The sequence below is a fragment of the Fistularia commersonii genome, chromosome 22 (assembly GCF_037954325.1).
Source record: "Fistularia commersonii isolate RoL2024-O1a breed Wild chromosome 22, RoL_Fcom_v1.0, whole genome shotgun sequence".
NCBI classification, from domain to species: domain Eukaryota; kingdom Metazoa; phylum Chordata; class Actinopteri; order Syngnathiformes; family Fistulariidae; genus Fistularia; species Fistularia commersonii.
The window spans coordinates 2,761,161-2,776,556 of record NC_141305.1 but is presented as its reverse complement, the minus strand read 5'-3'; the positions used below and the strand labels follow the sequence as shown (position 1 = coordinate 2,776,556).

The 15,396-nt window shown below is 51.1% G+C and overlaps 1 protein-coding gene across 1 annotated transcript; it reads right to left on the bottom strand.

Annotated features, from left to right (window-relative positions):
* Positions 1-1,705: 1,705 nt before the first annotated feature.
* On the bottom strand, positions 1,706-14,174 carry hic2 (hypermethylated in cancer 2). The gene is made up of 2 exons (XM_086169416.1): positions 13,749-14,174; positions 1,706-4,198 (listed from the first exon to the last, which is right to left on the bottom strand). Exon 2 carries the CDS (start codon positions 4,014-4,016, stop codon positions 2,226-2,228), a length of 1,791 nt encoding a protein of 596 aa, XP_086025542.1. The 5' UTR covers positions 4,017-4,198; positions 13,749-14,174; the 3' UTR covers positions 1,706-2,225.
* Between the last annotated feature and the right edge of the window lie 1,222 nt (positions 14,175-15,396).

The window sequence follows — 15,396 nt, the reverse complement described above, 5'->3', positions numbered from 1 at the left end:
CACATTAAAATTCTGATTATAATTCCTATAATTTTTTTTTTTAAATGTCTATTTTTTTTTGGTCTGAACAGAAGAACATACAACGTCACCGAGTCCCGTGTTTTTTTTTTTTTTTTGCTTTTTTTTTTTAAAAGAAGGAATATAAAGTGATAAAAAAGGACTGCGGAGACGAACGAAAGGAGGAGATACACGTTAGGGTTTGGGGGGGGGGGCATGTCTGAAAGTTCACCGGGTGTGTGGGGTTTTGTGTATTTTATATTTTTTGATTTTTCCTTTTTTTTTTTTTAATTTTATTTTTCTATTTTAGGCGTAATTTCTTACATCACACCAGCCCAACAATCAGCACAAGGTTTTTTTTCCCCCCCCCTCTCCCCGAGCCGATTTCTCTGCGCGGACTTAGAATATATTCATAATTCTGTTTTGTTTTTTTTTGTCTTTTTTTTTTGTTTGTTTGTTTTTGTACAGCATTAAAAAGAAAATTAAAAACAAGAGAAATAATTTAGTACGCTATATATCTTAAGTACATCTCTTTTTTTAAAAACTTTGGTTTTTTTTCTTTTTTTGAACTTTGTGTTAGTTAGCTCTGTTCTCCCCCACATTCACAATGGATCTTTGGATCGCTATACGTCTAAACTAACTAACCATTCCACCCCCCACCCCCCCGCCCTCCACCCACTCGGCCCCACCCAGCGCCGTGCAGGTCGAAGCTACAGTATCGTTTTCGTTGGTTTTTGTTTTGTTTTTTTTTCTGAGGTGGAGACACGTTGCGCGGGGAAGGGCGGCGGCGGCGGCGGCGGGGATGCACACTCCATGTGACGACAACTGTTAAAAAAAAAAAAAAAAAGGTGTGGAATATAACCAGCGTTAAGAAACCTGTGTTGGGAGACGGGCAGGTTTAAAGCATCGGGTGAAGTTACCTTAATCTACACACTTTGTACAATTAATTACAGAGGAGATTCCCGCTAATCCACGTAGAGTTCGTCAGAGTCATCAGAGGTAGAGAGGTCACGAGCCCATATAAATAGACTTCTTTTTTTTTTTTTTTTTTCTCAATGGTGGCGGCGGTGGTTTGGGAGGGGAGGGGGGCTATACAGACAAAAAAAAAATAAAATAAAAATAAAAACGTACCCGCCGGACTTATCATCCGGTCTTAAAAACACCCCCCTTTTAAAAGATACCCCCTCTTTCCCCGTCCACAAGAATAAACCCGCCCCCCCCCAAAGACCTTCCAGTTTAAACATTCACTGAAACATTACACTTTTAAGTAAAACAAGTACCTCGAAATAAAAAAAAGGGGGGGGTTCGTCTTGGACCCCCCCCAGAGGAGTAGCAGGCAAGAGGGTGATCCGAGTGAAAACGCCGCTCCACGTCCTTGCCTTCTTCTTTTCGGTACTTAAAGCATGGGGAAGAGGGGCGGTGGTCCCGAACCCGGCGACCACCCCCCCCTCCGTCGTCTCACATTAACAGATGCCCGTCGCTGACATACACGATATAAAGCTGTCGGGGAGTACACCAAAAAAAAAAAAAAATTAAAAATAAAATACCCCCCTGCTGAGTATTATTGCCAGTATTTGTTTTCATGGGTTGTATTGTTTTTTTTTGTTGTTGTCGTTTTTGGTCAAAGTAGCATTAGGGTACGTCGGGGTTTGTGTCCGGGACGATCTGAAAAGCTCGACGGGAGGAAGGCTGCTGAAAGATGGGGGGCGGGGGGGGATAGTTGGGGTTGTTACATCAGTACCCACATTCACATTTCAAAAACAAAAACAAAACAAAAAAAAAAAAGTCAGGCCACTCTGCCATGGCTTTTGCGACTTTGGAGAGAGACCGAGGCGCGGGTTGTCCCTCTGGAACTCCTGAGAGGCGAGCGAGTGTCACTTCATTACGACCGGTCCTTGCGTTTGCGAGGACCAACCCCCCCCCAACACACACACACACACACACACACACACACACACACACAGAAACCACCACCCAACCACCACCCAGCCCGGTCATCACCAAAACCCCCCCCAATTGTGGCTACATCAATCACTTAGCCGGGAGAGCGGGGGTGGGGAGGGGGGCTGTAAACTGGAATCAACATGTAGACCTGTATATGTGTGTGTGTGTGTGTGTGTGTGTGTGTGTGTGTGAATGAGTGTGTCACATGTGCGTTTCTTTGTCAGATGGAGAAAAAAAACAAAAAAAAAACTCTATTCCCAGAGTTCTTTGGCTTGATGCATTCTCTAAGAGGGCGAGGTGTGCATTCTCAGGTGACTGATGAGGTTGCGCTGCTGCGTGAACTTCCCCCCGCAGAGCTGGCATTCGTACGGCTTCTCCCCGGAGTGCACGCGCATGTGCTCCGTCAGACGGTACTGGCGGGTGAAGCGCATGCCGCACTCCTCGCACGCGAAGGGCTTGAGGCCGAGGTGGCTGCGCATGTGGCGCGTCATGGTGCCCCGCTGGGTGAACATCTTGCCGCAGATGTTGCACGGGAAAGGCCTGGTGAGCCAGTGGCTCTTCTCGTGCTGCCTCAGCGTGGCCGGGTCCTTGTAGCTCTTGGCGCAGACCGTGCACTTGAAGGGGCGCGTCTCGGGGCCGAAGCTGGACGGGCCGACCGGCGCCGACAGGTCCTCGGCCTCCTCCTCGTCCTCCTCCTTCACGAAGGTTCCTCCCTCCTCCTTGATGTAGAGCTCGTCCTCGTTGTGGGTCTCCACGTGAGCGTTGAGCTGCTCGGAGCTGGGGAAGCCCTTGCCGCAGGGGATGCAAACGTAGAGGTTGTCTCCGAACGCCGGCTCGAAACCCTCCTGGCGGTAGACGTAGTTGGCGCCGTGGCGGCCCGCGCCCGTCCCCCCTCCGCCGTTGGCGCTCTCCCCGTCGCTCTGGCCGCTCTCCTCGCTGTGGTCCTGGCCGTTCTCGCCGCCCTCTTCCTCTTCCTTGCAGTGGAAGGACTGGTCAGAGGCGAAGGCGCCGCCGCCGCCGCCGCCGCCGCCGCCGCCCGCTCCCGCCCCGCCAGAGTTCCGTCCGTCTTTGGGACCCACGATCACGCCGTTGACAAGGGGCCTCTCGTGGTCTTCGGACCGCAGCCCCGACGCCTCCCTCTTGGGCCACTCGTTCTTGCGCGCCCCCTGTCGGGACTTCTTCTGGGGCGGCGGTCCGTCCGGCTGGTTCTCGTCGGCTTTGCAGGAGTTGAGCTCGCCGGCGTCCGAGCCGCAGGCGTCGGCGCCCGGCAGGGTGGCCGAGGGGTCGTCCAGCGAGGCACTGTTGGTTGTGGATACTGAGGCAGATTGCGGGGATTCTTGGGAGTTGCTGTGTGGGCTGAGCGCGTCGGCGGCCGCGCCGGCCGAAGGGGGGCTCTTCTTGGTCAGGTCCAGCCCGAGGTCCGGCTCGCCGGCGCTTCCCCCGCTGCTGAGGTTACCGTTACTGCCGCCGTTGCCGCCGCCGTTGCCGCCGCCGCCGCCGCCGTTTTTCCCGGAACTGCCCACGAACATCTCGTCGTCGGACAGCTTGTCCCGAAGGCCTTCGTCCGGCTGCGGCTGCTCGGCGTCCGACGGGGCGGGAGGATAGTGGTTGTTGGGGCCGGCGGGGGTGGAGGAGGAATGGCGTTGGTTGTTGAGGCGTAAGCGGCTGAGCGGACCTGGAGTGGAGGGTTTACCTGGCAGGGGTTTCATGCCACTGCGCTTGAGCTTCTTTCTGCACAGAGCAGCGAGGTCATGGAGCTGGAGGTAGCTGGCGGCGGTTAAGAGGGCACTGAAGTTCTGCTCGCTGCTCTGGTCTGACGAGGACAGGAGCTTCCCAGTGTAAATAAAGTCCAGAACTTGCCTGAACACGGAGGGGTTCACCATCTCCGTGTCCAGGTTAATGAGGTTATCGTGGAGGACCAAAGATTTGAAGTAGATGCTGCTCGCCGCCAGGATGTTCTTGTGCGCGCGGAAAAGCGCGTTCTCCACCACGATGATGACATCACACAGGAAGCCCTTGGCTCTCTGCTGGTTGAGTTGCAGCAGCAGTTGTTTGGCATGATTTGGCAGTTCCATTTCCACCTTCCTTCTGTCCTTGCGTCCTTCCTTCCGTCTTTCCTTCCTCCCTTCCTTCCTTCCTTCCTTACGCCTCTTCTCTCTCTTTCTCTTGCGAGCTCGCTGTCTCTCGGATCTCTCTCTTTATCTCTCTCTCGGTCTCTGTCTCTGGTTCTGTCTTCCCACGCGAGCTCCACCGGAAACTGTGACGACAAAAAGAGAAAGAAGCGCCATTAGTGTCCATTAGCGCCCGTGCAAAAACAAGTACCACAGAAATCGAGCTTGCATTGCAAAGCACGGAAATCAAAGAAGACCCAGACCGGGACTAGAAAACGTTCAGCAGACCAAACATATTTCCCCAAAAGTCCAATTGTGGTAGAATCCTACCGACGGGTTACATCTCTACGCCGGGCTGCTTGTGACTCTGGGACTCTCTGGAGTCTCAAGAGCAGAACCATGGATCCGTCGGTGAAACCATATCCTTTGGAACCCTCTCCCAAACTCCAGGCAACCCTCTCTCTTTGTTTAAGAACAAGCGAAGCTTGAAAACGTACTTTTGAGTAGGCTAATAGTTAGCGCCGAGCTAGCCCTCGGTCAGGCTACCATAGGCTTACTCCGCTGAGGGATACCCCAGGATGCTCCTCTCTCGTTCCTCCTGTCTGCACGCAAGTCCCTTCATCGGTGCGTGACGGTAACCTCAGCTTCCAAGGAGGGGTGGCTTGATCTACCATGGCGTCGCACAAGGCGACCACCATTATGAATATCAAACCCCATCACGAAAGCAATTAGCATGTAACCGAAAGCGCTACTGGTACTGTTAGCAACAAGCCAATAGCGCATGAGCCCATGCGGCGGTCGCCTAGCGCTTGCACATAGGTGAATGTCGTGTTTCTGTGGATCGTCTTAAAGATCTTAAAGGTCCAAACCTGCGCTACACGGAAAGCGTGTAAAATCTTTGTCATGATGGAAAAACCGTATCTCTTTGTGTCATCAGGAATATCAAAGTTTTATCTAATATACGAAAAGCGCTGACTGCTGCAGCTCGCAAGTCAGCGCTTGAGTAGCACGTGTCACGGCCCCGACGTAAAGCTTTTAGCCCTCGTGGAGGAATTAGCTAAATGTAAGTGCGGAGTGCCACATCATCACATGGCCGCCTCTGAAACAAGAACTGTCGTGTCCCTCTCGTCTTCCCCTCCGAACAAACGGGAGCGCCGCTTGGATCAAGTTCTGACTGTACACGTCGCCCCTGTTCTGGCACAAAAGCCAACTCGGGGGCGGGGGGTTGGTAAAGTAACTACTTTTCTAAGGTACCTCCCACCCCCTCTTATCTCTCCAAAGTCACTCCAGTTTCAGTGGGATGCCCTCCACGGAAAATCTCACTCCCGGTCTCCATTAGGTCATGGTAATGTCAGCCCTGCCCCATTGTCTGGGGGTGGAGGTCGGTGGCACGGCGAGGCCGGGGGGAGGGATTAGGTGACACCTGAGCAGGTAAAGCTAACACAGGAGCTCGGGCAGGGAAAGGGAGTGGCTCAAAACACAAGGGCAGCACCACCCGATCCTCCGGAGAGGAGTTCATTTCTAGAATTAGGACGGGAGCCTCATTCACCGCTTACCTCTGGTGGCCTGTCTTGCCCTACTTCTCACCTGAGAGCATGTCAGGGAAATAGAATATAGAGTCACGGTGACAAGACTCGCTATCACAGTGAAGCTACAGTTTGCAGCTCCGAGGAGATGCTTACGCTTTGTGTTTAGCATTAGAAGAAGGGGGAACTGGCGCTTCAGTTCCAAGAACCATCTCAGCTCCTGACGAATTTTTCGCACTCTTTGGTAAGCGACCAAAGCCGCTCCGCTCGATTGGTCGTCGGACCGTTCCCACCTGACGTGAGGACGTTGTATTAAAGTGGGTTCTGGGTTGAATACGGGTCGCGACGTCTGACAACATTGCATCACTAATGATGTAGTGCGGGAATACAACGTTGTTCCAACCTCACGCTAACTTCAGCTGTCCGCTATCGCTAGCGACCATGAACCAATCAGAGAACAGTACGTAGGACGCTTACCGTCGCCACTTTTTCTAATCGCGGTATCGCATATTGGGCTTCCACATAATATTACTGTACATTTCTATGAATGAGGAGCCCCAAAAATGGCACCTGTTAGGAGACATGCTTACGAAGCGGAACTCAAACTCAAGTCTGTGAGTCACGTAGTAGATGATGGGAACAGAACATGAACGAATCAACGATATGGAAGCGGAGGAAGGAAACAGACCAACTGCGCCGAGTAAAGAGGACCAAACAGAACTTCTGAGGGAACAGAGCCAGATGAATAAAGTTCGACTAAACCGACTGTTTTGTTTTGCTCTACATACCGTATGTTTTATCATGCGCCTTATATTGCAGTGCGCCTTATGCTCCGCAAAATACAGCACTTCAAGGCAGGGTCTTATTACCGTTCCATCATAATTCTTGTGACGTAGGTCCTTGGTGGGACTCCTAAGCCACACCCATGACCAGATACTCCTCGTGGCCTGCAGAGCACCAGTCTCAAAAGTGGTCACTGAACAGCTGTTTTCTTGCGACAAAAGGGACAGAACCACAGAGAATCCAGCTCTACCGGCCTGCTACGCCACTTTCCAGGGCTCGCAGAGGAACATCAACACGTTGGACAAAAGCAGTCTGGACTCTGAGGCGGCGTCTACTTCCATGTTGTGGCGCCGAAGCTACACGTCCAACCGCGGTCCCTTTCTGCCACCGCAACACTAAAAAGCGAGCTTCCGTCGCTTTATTTGGGATTTCGATTGGTCGAAGCCATCAAGAGGAACCGGCTGCGGGTCCAGGCTAACGGAGTGGCTACAAAACGGATGCAAAGCCGACCTTCCAAGAAGTCATAAAATAATAGTCCCTGCGTCAAAACAAGCCAGTTTGATTCCAGGAAGTTGTTGTAAATAATCGGCTAGCAGCACGTAAATCGATGACCGCGTGAAGCATCGGTGTATTATAAGTGAAACAACAGCGTCGGCCCACAGATGGACACGTCGTGCGTGACGTTCCTCACGTTGCGCGGGGTATCTGACATACACTGGAGTCTGCAGGAACCGTCACATGTTGCGCGACAGCGATAATCAACCGCCGCCGGCTCGCGGATGCCTGCGCATGTCTGGTTCCACGGACCAAATCGGACGATTGGTCGCGCGGGTCACGTGCGCGGTCGAAGAATGCGGCGCGGACAAAACCCACCGGACGCGGCCGGAGTTTGGATCTGGTCCACACCTGTACTTTAAGGTTTGTCCCGCAGGCCACCAGGCTGCACGTACGTCAACCCCGTCGATACGGTGTGGATAAACAGCGGCGGGCTCATCTTGAGCTTGTTTTGCAAAGCCCTGGGCATGCTGGGAAAATGAACGCGCATCCTTAATGCCACTCAAAGCAGGATCTACGGGGCGACCAGAGATTACAGAGTAATGCATGGCGACACTTAGTTCCCGCCGCGATTACATACGAGCGCGCCGGCCGAGAGGACATTTCGAAACGACCGCGGCGGGCGTCAAGAGCGATCAAAGAGTACGATTATGTATACTTAGCGCTATTGCTAATAGTATTTCACCGGCCTTCGGTCGGATTTGCGCCTGCTACACAATCACAGCGTCGAGGCGACTTTTCTTTTCGCTTGTCAAGCCGGCACTCGGAGCGCACCATTTCAGAAATACTCAAAACAGGAGAGAATGGCGTCTGGTCTGGGTGATAATGGCCGGCTGCAGGAGCTCTGGTGGAAAAGCCAGGCTGGCTGATACAAATCAGCTGGAGTGATCATTATACTCCGGGTCCAGGCCTGGGCTTGCCTCCTCCGCTTTGACACTTCTACTCATGTTCTCCGTCCCCTCCCCCGTCTTTTTCTGCGCTCGCTACCCTCCCAGTGCTTTACCGGCGTCTCAGCAGGCATGCGGGCTCATCCCGGGGAAGAGTTCGCACGCCCCGAGGTGAATCGTAACGAGTCGTTCCCCGACGAACGATTCCCGATCCGCCCCCCCCGAACGGCGGAAGGTGTTGCGGGGTTTGTGCCACGCTCAACCCCCCGCGGGAGGGGGGGGGGGGGGGGTAACGGCCAGAAGAAAGAAAGGCCTCTGCTACGATGCCAGCCAGGAAGCCATATATCACTCAAGTCCCTCACTTAACACACACACACACCTCTGCAAGCTTTATGGGGGGATTCAAGAGGCTTTTCCAGCGAACCAACATAAAAGGGGGTAAGACTCAGAGCAGAGAAGCCTGTTCAGGAGGGAAAAAAAAAAAAAAAAAAAAAGAGGCCTTCCCCACCCCCTCCTCTTCTCATCCCTCGTTCTCTCTCCTCCCCCATCACCCACATGGCTACCCTCTCCCCCTGGCCCCTCCGGTGCTGTGCTGTGCCGGCTGGATTCCAGGGAGCTGCTAATGGATTACGGCTGATCTATATGCAGCCGGGGTGGGACACGTGTAGGCCCAGCTCCCCTTCCAGTGGTCGTGCCCAAGAAAATAGGCTTAATACCGCACGGGGAGGGCAGACATGCGCCGTCGCCACGGCTACATCTGCGAGCTCGGTGGGTAGAAACACACCCCCGGACGCCAGATGCGGTGTGTGTTCACCTCAAGGGGTTAGCGGCGAGATTAGCAAATGATCCTGATAGCGCCGCCGCCGCCGCGGCGGAAATCGACGCCAACCCCGGCGTGCCGGGTCGTGATGAATCGTCCGAGACTCGCTCGGACCGAACGTGGCTGAAAGTCGGCGCCGGGGCCTCGACCGGCGTCGCCTTTCCAGGCGGCGATTCGAACCCTCTCAAGAGCAAACGGTAGCCTCATGCTAACGGGGGCAACTTCATTTTCAAAACACAAACCCCTCACTACACCTTCAACCTTGACTTCTTACACCTAGACGTGCGGGATCGCAAAGCGAGCGTCAAATTAAAAACCCCGTTCGCTGTTTCCGGCTCATCGGCAAACTCCGGGGCGCTTCTGCGGCGAAGGTGACCGAAGAGGTGGCGGCATTAATCTGAACACGGCACGGGGAGCCGGGAGAGGACGGGGGCAGAGGTGAGGCAAAGTCCTGTGGCGCAATAAGAAAACACACCCTGCCGCCGAAGAAAACAGGATATGGCGGAATTTTAAAAAGAAACCCAGCGACGGCGTGAACTTCGACGACGTGTAACGGAGGGGGCCGCGGCGGGGAAAGACGGCCGAGACGGACAGATGTGCGGAGGGAGATTGTTTTGAGACAAAAGGGAAAGAGAGCTTATCGCTGCGACGCAAGAAGAAAAAAAAAAAAAAAAAAAAAAAAAAAAAAAAAAAAAAAAAAGGGCCTCGCTGCTGCAGACACACATCTACCAGAGACAGTGCACTTAAAACGCACACACACCCAGTGTGCTGGTGGGCAGAGGGAGTGGGGGAAGGGTTACGGTGGGGTGGTGGAGGTGGTGTTGGGGGGGGGGATGGTACAAAGCCAGTTTGAAATACAAACACGGAGCAGCAACCACCTCCGAGGCCATTTCAACATGGTCGGCTGCTGGGCTGCACGGGGAGGGAGGTGAAGGGGGGGGGGGGCGGCGTTACCGCGGTTTCGATCCTTGTGGAGGTTAAATTGACCAGCCTGGCTTCTTTTTTTTTTTTTTTTTCATATTAGCTTCCAGCTGCCTGCGCTGTGTGTCTCTACACCTGCAGGGGAATGACAACCACAACCCCATGTGGGTGTTCTTTCTTAACGCCACATTTGGATTTGCTTAAACACACCGATGCGTTGTGTTACCTGAGCGCAGTAGTCGATCGCGACGGGTTCATTCGGGAAAAGGCGTTAAAAACTACAGAGGAGCCGCGTTATTGACGCTCCTTAAATCCAAACCCATTTTCTATCATCCCGTTGCAAAAAAAAAAAAAAAAAAAAAATGTAATTTCGCCGTAATCCCCTCCCTCATTAGAGGGAAACGCAGTCACCTGCGCTCTGAGACGGGGCTACCGCGGCGAGGTGGAGGTGAGGTTTGATCTCAACGCAGAGCGACACCTGATGAATTATATTCCTGAATTGGAGCAGCGCTGCGGCAACACGGGTTACACGTTGGCGTGTAGTCGCCCGCCTCGGTCTTCACTTAAAATGCAAAGGTGCAACCTTCACGGCGAGGGAAGCCGAGGTTGGATTCCTCTCACGGCTGATCTGATTGGAGCGTACACTAGGGGAGCCGGCGCCGCACGAATGCTAAACCTCGTCCAGATGACGGGAGGAGGGGTTGTGGGGGGGCTTATTTGCCCCCATCTGGAAGGTGAACTCAAATGGCGGCGAACAGGTGCCCTCGGGGAGCGAGGGGCCGGACCGCGAGCCCCCGGAGGTATCGCCGCGGCGTTGCTAGCAGAGAACTTTTCACCACTTTTGCGTTGGCTAGTTCGGCCACGGTGCGGACAAACAGGGTGGAAAGGCCCGTTTGGTCGCAGGAGGCGACCAGGAGGCGCAGGAGGGTTTCTGCTGCCGCGGATTAACTCCAGCAGTACCTCCTGGAGTACTGCCGCGCAGCTAAAGGCTAATTCATGCTACGTCCACTTCCTGGGTTTTCCGCGTAGCTAAATGTGACGAACCGAAGTATCCGTGTCGCGCAGTATGCTCAAGAGCGACTAGCAAAAGGAAACAGAGAAAGAGAAGAGAAGAATTGTCCGCGGAACGGACACGATCACCAGCTCGGAACCGGTGAATCTTTCGTTAGCGACCGTGCTAACGTAAAGCGGGTTTTGACGACTAAAGGCTAATTCATGCTTCGTCCACTTCCTGGGTTTTCCGCGTAGCAAAACATGACGAACGGAAGTATCCGTGTCGCGCAGTATGCTCAAGAGCGACTAGCAAAAGGAAACCGAGAAAGAGAAGACAAGAATTGTCCGCGGAACGGACACCATCACCAGCTCGGAACCGGTGAACGTTTAGTTAGCCACCGTGCTAACGTGAAGCGGGTTTTGAGGACGTATGTAACTGTTTACGTGCGCAACGGGGGCTAAAGGCGTCGCCGTTGGCACGTTACCATTCGAGGTGTATCCGTCGGGCGCCACGCTGCAAAATAAAGCGCTAAAAGACAAATGTCGGCGCCCGAAGCGCATTATATCCATCACGAAATGTTAAGTGGGTTCAAGTTCAGGCTGGGCGTAATGAGAAGAGTCTAATTCATCGCACACATTACTCAACGCCGCCCGACTCGGCAGTATTTCACACGGCGCCGGTCGGGTGTTAAATCAGTTTGTCAAATCCAAATGAATTCACCCCCTCCCCTTTAAAAATGTTTACCGTCAACAAGCCGGGCTCGGATTTATTGGGAGAGCCCGGTCCCGACCATTTGAACACGATCTCTATTAAATAAATCAATACCTGAAGCCGCTCGCCGTTGTTCTCCGCCGACCGGGGGCATTTATTAGGCCGTTGATTCCGAACGTCCCGCTACGCGACCGCCGGAAATTAAATAACCACCGCCTTGGCAACGAAACCCCCGATGGTCGCACGTGTCCGAGGGGCATCTCGCCGAAGAGTGAAGCAATCAACCACCGGAGGGAACCAATGATTGGGGAGATAAAGTGACCTCTGTTCTTGGAAGAATGAACTTTGTTGATGAGATAACCCCCACCCCACACACACACACACACTTCTAAAAAGCGGCAGCACCACATGACCCGGTGCCTAATGCCTCTAAGGACAGAGGGCATGTTGGGTAAGGACAGATCCTCTATGGTCCAAGGTTTTACAGAGCCGCCGCCGCCGCCGCCCCTTCCTCCTCCTCCTCCTCCAGCCTTTAAACACTGCATAACCTTCTGGCTATCAGCACTACATTCCACAGACTGTTTCTTCTTCTTCTGCTTCTTGAAGAACAACAACAACCCTGCCCCGAGGTGGTTTTCAGCCACTGAACCAACCAACCCCCCCCTTCCTAAACGGACGGGTCCGTATGGAAATGACAGCCTTGCACAACCTTTAAGTCCTTGACCAACATGTCAGCAGAACCTATAGCCTAAGTAACCTTCTTACTGTAATGTACCGGACACACACACACTCCACGGTAAGCCATGGTCACAATGTATACACTGCGCATTGTGTGTGTGTGTGGGCTGAGAAGGGGAAGGGACAACCAGGGTGAGGCAAGACCAGATCATGAGGCACACACACACACACACACACATTAACCTCCAGGCCCCACTTAGTTGGCGGTTATCAGTTGAAGTGATCATCCGGTCCCGTCTCGGTCGCTTTTGTTCCCCCCCGAAAAAGGTGAAACGCGTAAATTCGCCGGAAAAGTCGCCGAGACGTCGAACCCGCTGGCGCCGTTTTGTTGTCCGCGAGTCTCCCGGAAGTGGACGCCGGGTCGATTTTCGCCGTCGCGCAATGACACCAACGGGGACTGATGGTTTCGTGACATTTTAAAAAAAAAAAAAAACGCAGCGAAGCCGTTTCATTTACAGAAGTGGACGTTAAACAGCAGCCAGTCGGGAGAAACTCACATTACTGAGATTCCTGTACGTTATTATCTCCGTGCCCCTTGGTACTTTCACAACACTAATCACCCGCAAAGGAGGAGGAGGGGGGAGGGAAGGGAAGGGGGGGGCGGCGTTCCCACCTGAGCCGCCGCCGCCGCAAGGTGGGTCCACTTGGAAACCCAAACACCAAAAACATCAACCTGTCGTGGGAATAGTGGACTAATTATAAACAAATGAATAAATAATAAACACCCACGCAGCAGTTTGGGTGACATGTAATGTTACACACACACACAAACACACACTGGAGGCGATCACAAAGGTAGTTGATATATAGGAGCAGCCCACCTATGGGGGTGCAACACGCACACACACACACACACACACACACGTTGCATCGATTGTCTCATCTCACGGGAGAGACACCAGAAAGTAGCTGCATCCACATTCGAAAGGTTCCTTTTTTTTTTTTTTTAATTATATTTTTAATTATCATTATTATGTTGACAGACAATCGTAGATTCACCAGTAATTATCCGCTACCTGGATCAACCGGATTGTAAACAACGCAGGTGACACACACACACACACACACACACACACACACATATATGTACGTTTATCCAACCTAATTACGGCGTGTATCAGACGGAAGGAGTGTGTTTTCCGCGGATTTACGCGCAGTTTTGCGCAGAAGTCAAGTGTCGTTATGACAGCGATCGATCCAAACACAATCTCCGGCTTATTAGTGCGCATTTTTTTTTAAATGGGGGGGTGGAGGAGGAGGAGGAGGGGGGGGGGTTCAATGACCGGATCGATTCAGAAAAAGGAAGCGGAACGCTGGTTCCTCCGTGGCCGTGGTCGTGGGGGGTCCCTGCCGTTCGGTTCGGGAAAATAAACCGGCCGAAATTCAAAGAAATATATACAAAAAAAAAAAAAAAAAAACACGCAATTGCGCAGAAAAAGCGCAAAGAAACCGGAGGAAAGGGGGGGGGGGTTGGTTTGCCAGGATCGACCCCCCCCTTTTTTTTTTTTTTGTTGGCACGCCATTGAAAACACACACACATATATGTACATATATATCCACACACACACACACACCGCCGTAAACCCTTGCGGTCCGAGAATCGCGACACGCCGAGAGGCGATCCGGCAACAACAACAACAACCACACACACACAACCACACACACACACGCAAACACACACACGCAAAAAGAGCTCCGTTAAATCGGCGTGGCGTTTAAAGACGATCCGGTCGACGGGACGGCGCGTCGCCGCGGAAATACCTTATTGCATCGGCAGGGTGGTCGCTCAGGCGCTCTTCACCATCCTCCTGCTCATCTCACAGCCTTCGGGACGCCATGTTGCAAAGCTTATGACGTTAGGCTTCCTCACCCCTGACCCACATTTGAATAGGAAGCAGCCCAGAGCGCCGCGCAGGAAACATCCCACTGTGGGAGGGCTCGGCCGCGGCTCTCTGCACCCAGGACCCCCTGGCGACGCTTACCTGCAAAGATGGCAGGGGTGGGGAGTGGGAGTGGGAGTGGGAGTGGGGGGGGGGGTGGAGGGGGAAGGGGAAGGGGGGGGGTGGAGCAGAGAAGTGTCTGTTTCGGGCCTGGTTCTCCCGGCGGAGCGGCTCCAGCCACAGGCCGCGCTGCTCACTGCGGCTTCCGCGCTGCAAAAAAAAAAAAAAAAAAAAAAAAAAAAAGTGTCCACGCCACGCCACGCAACGGCGTCACGTTTTTGGGAAAGGCGGAGACTTGTTTTTTTTTTTTTTTGCTTGGTCAGATAAATGAATGGATACAAAATTATACGGAGCCCGCGGATGGGACGGGAGGGGCGGGGTGGTGAAGGGTTTGAAAAAATATGACTAAAGAGTTTTTGTGAGATCTTATGTTTGCTTTTTTTTTTTTTTTTTTGACGTCAGAAATGCGCCCCCCCATGGCTCGGTATTTTTAGGAAAGTCTTAAAATATGGCAATTTTTTTTTTTTTTTTTTAGTTTTAACAAAAAGATCCTACAGAAAAAATAAATATCTTTAAGGGAAGTCTTAGGTCTTATACATATAAATATATAAATATATATATATGTATAGAAATGTCAGAAATGCTCCCCCCATGGCTCTGTATTGTTTGGAAAGTCTTAAAATATGGCAACTTTTTTTTTTTTTTAGTTTTAACAAAAAAAACCTACAGAAAAAAAAATGCGAGGTCTTAGGTCTTGTATATATATACATATATGTATATATATGTGTGTATATATATATATATATATATATATATATATATATATATATATATATATATATATACATATATGTATATATGGAAATGTCAGAAATGCGCCCCCCCATGGCTCGGTATTTTTTGGAAAGTCTTAAAATATGGCACCTTTTTTAATTTATTTTAGTTTGCATAAAAAAATCCTACAGATTTTTTTTTTTTTTTTTGCGAAGTCTTAGGTCTTATACATATAAATATATAAATATATATATATATATATGTATAGAAATGTCAGAAATGCTCCCCCCATGGCTCTGTATTTTTTGGAAAGTCTTCAAATATGGCAACTTTTTTTTTTTATTTTAGTTTTCACAAAAAAAAACCTACAGAAAAATATTTGCGAGGTCTTAGGTCTTATGTATATATATATATAAATGTCAGAAATTCCCTCCCATGGCTCTGTATGTTTTTGAAAGTCTTGAAATATGGCAACTTTTTTTATTTATTTCATTTTTCAGAAAAAAAATTCTACAGAAAAAATAAACATTTTTCACAAGGTCTTGTCTTAGCTTTTTTTTTTAAGTTTAAAAATCGCAACTTTTTTTCCAATTTCATTTTTTGTTTATATATATCAATATATAAAAAATACAGTACCATGGGGGGATGTTTTTAAATTTAAAAAAAAAAGGAGAAAACACAAGACCTTATAAAAA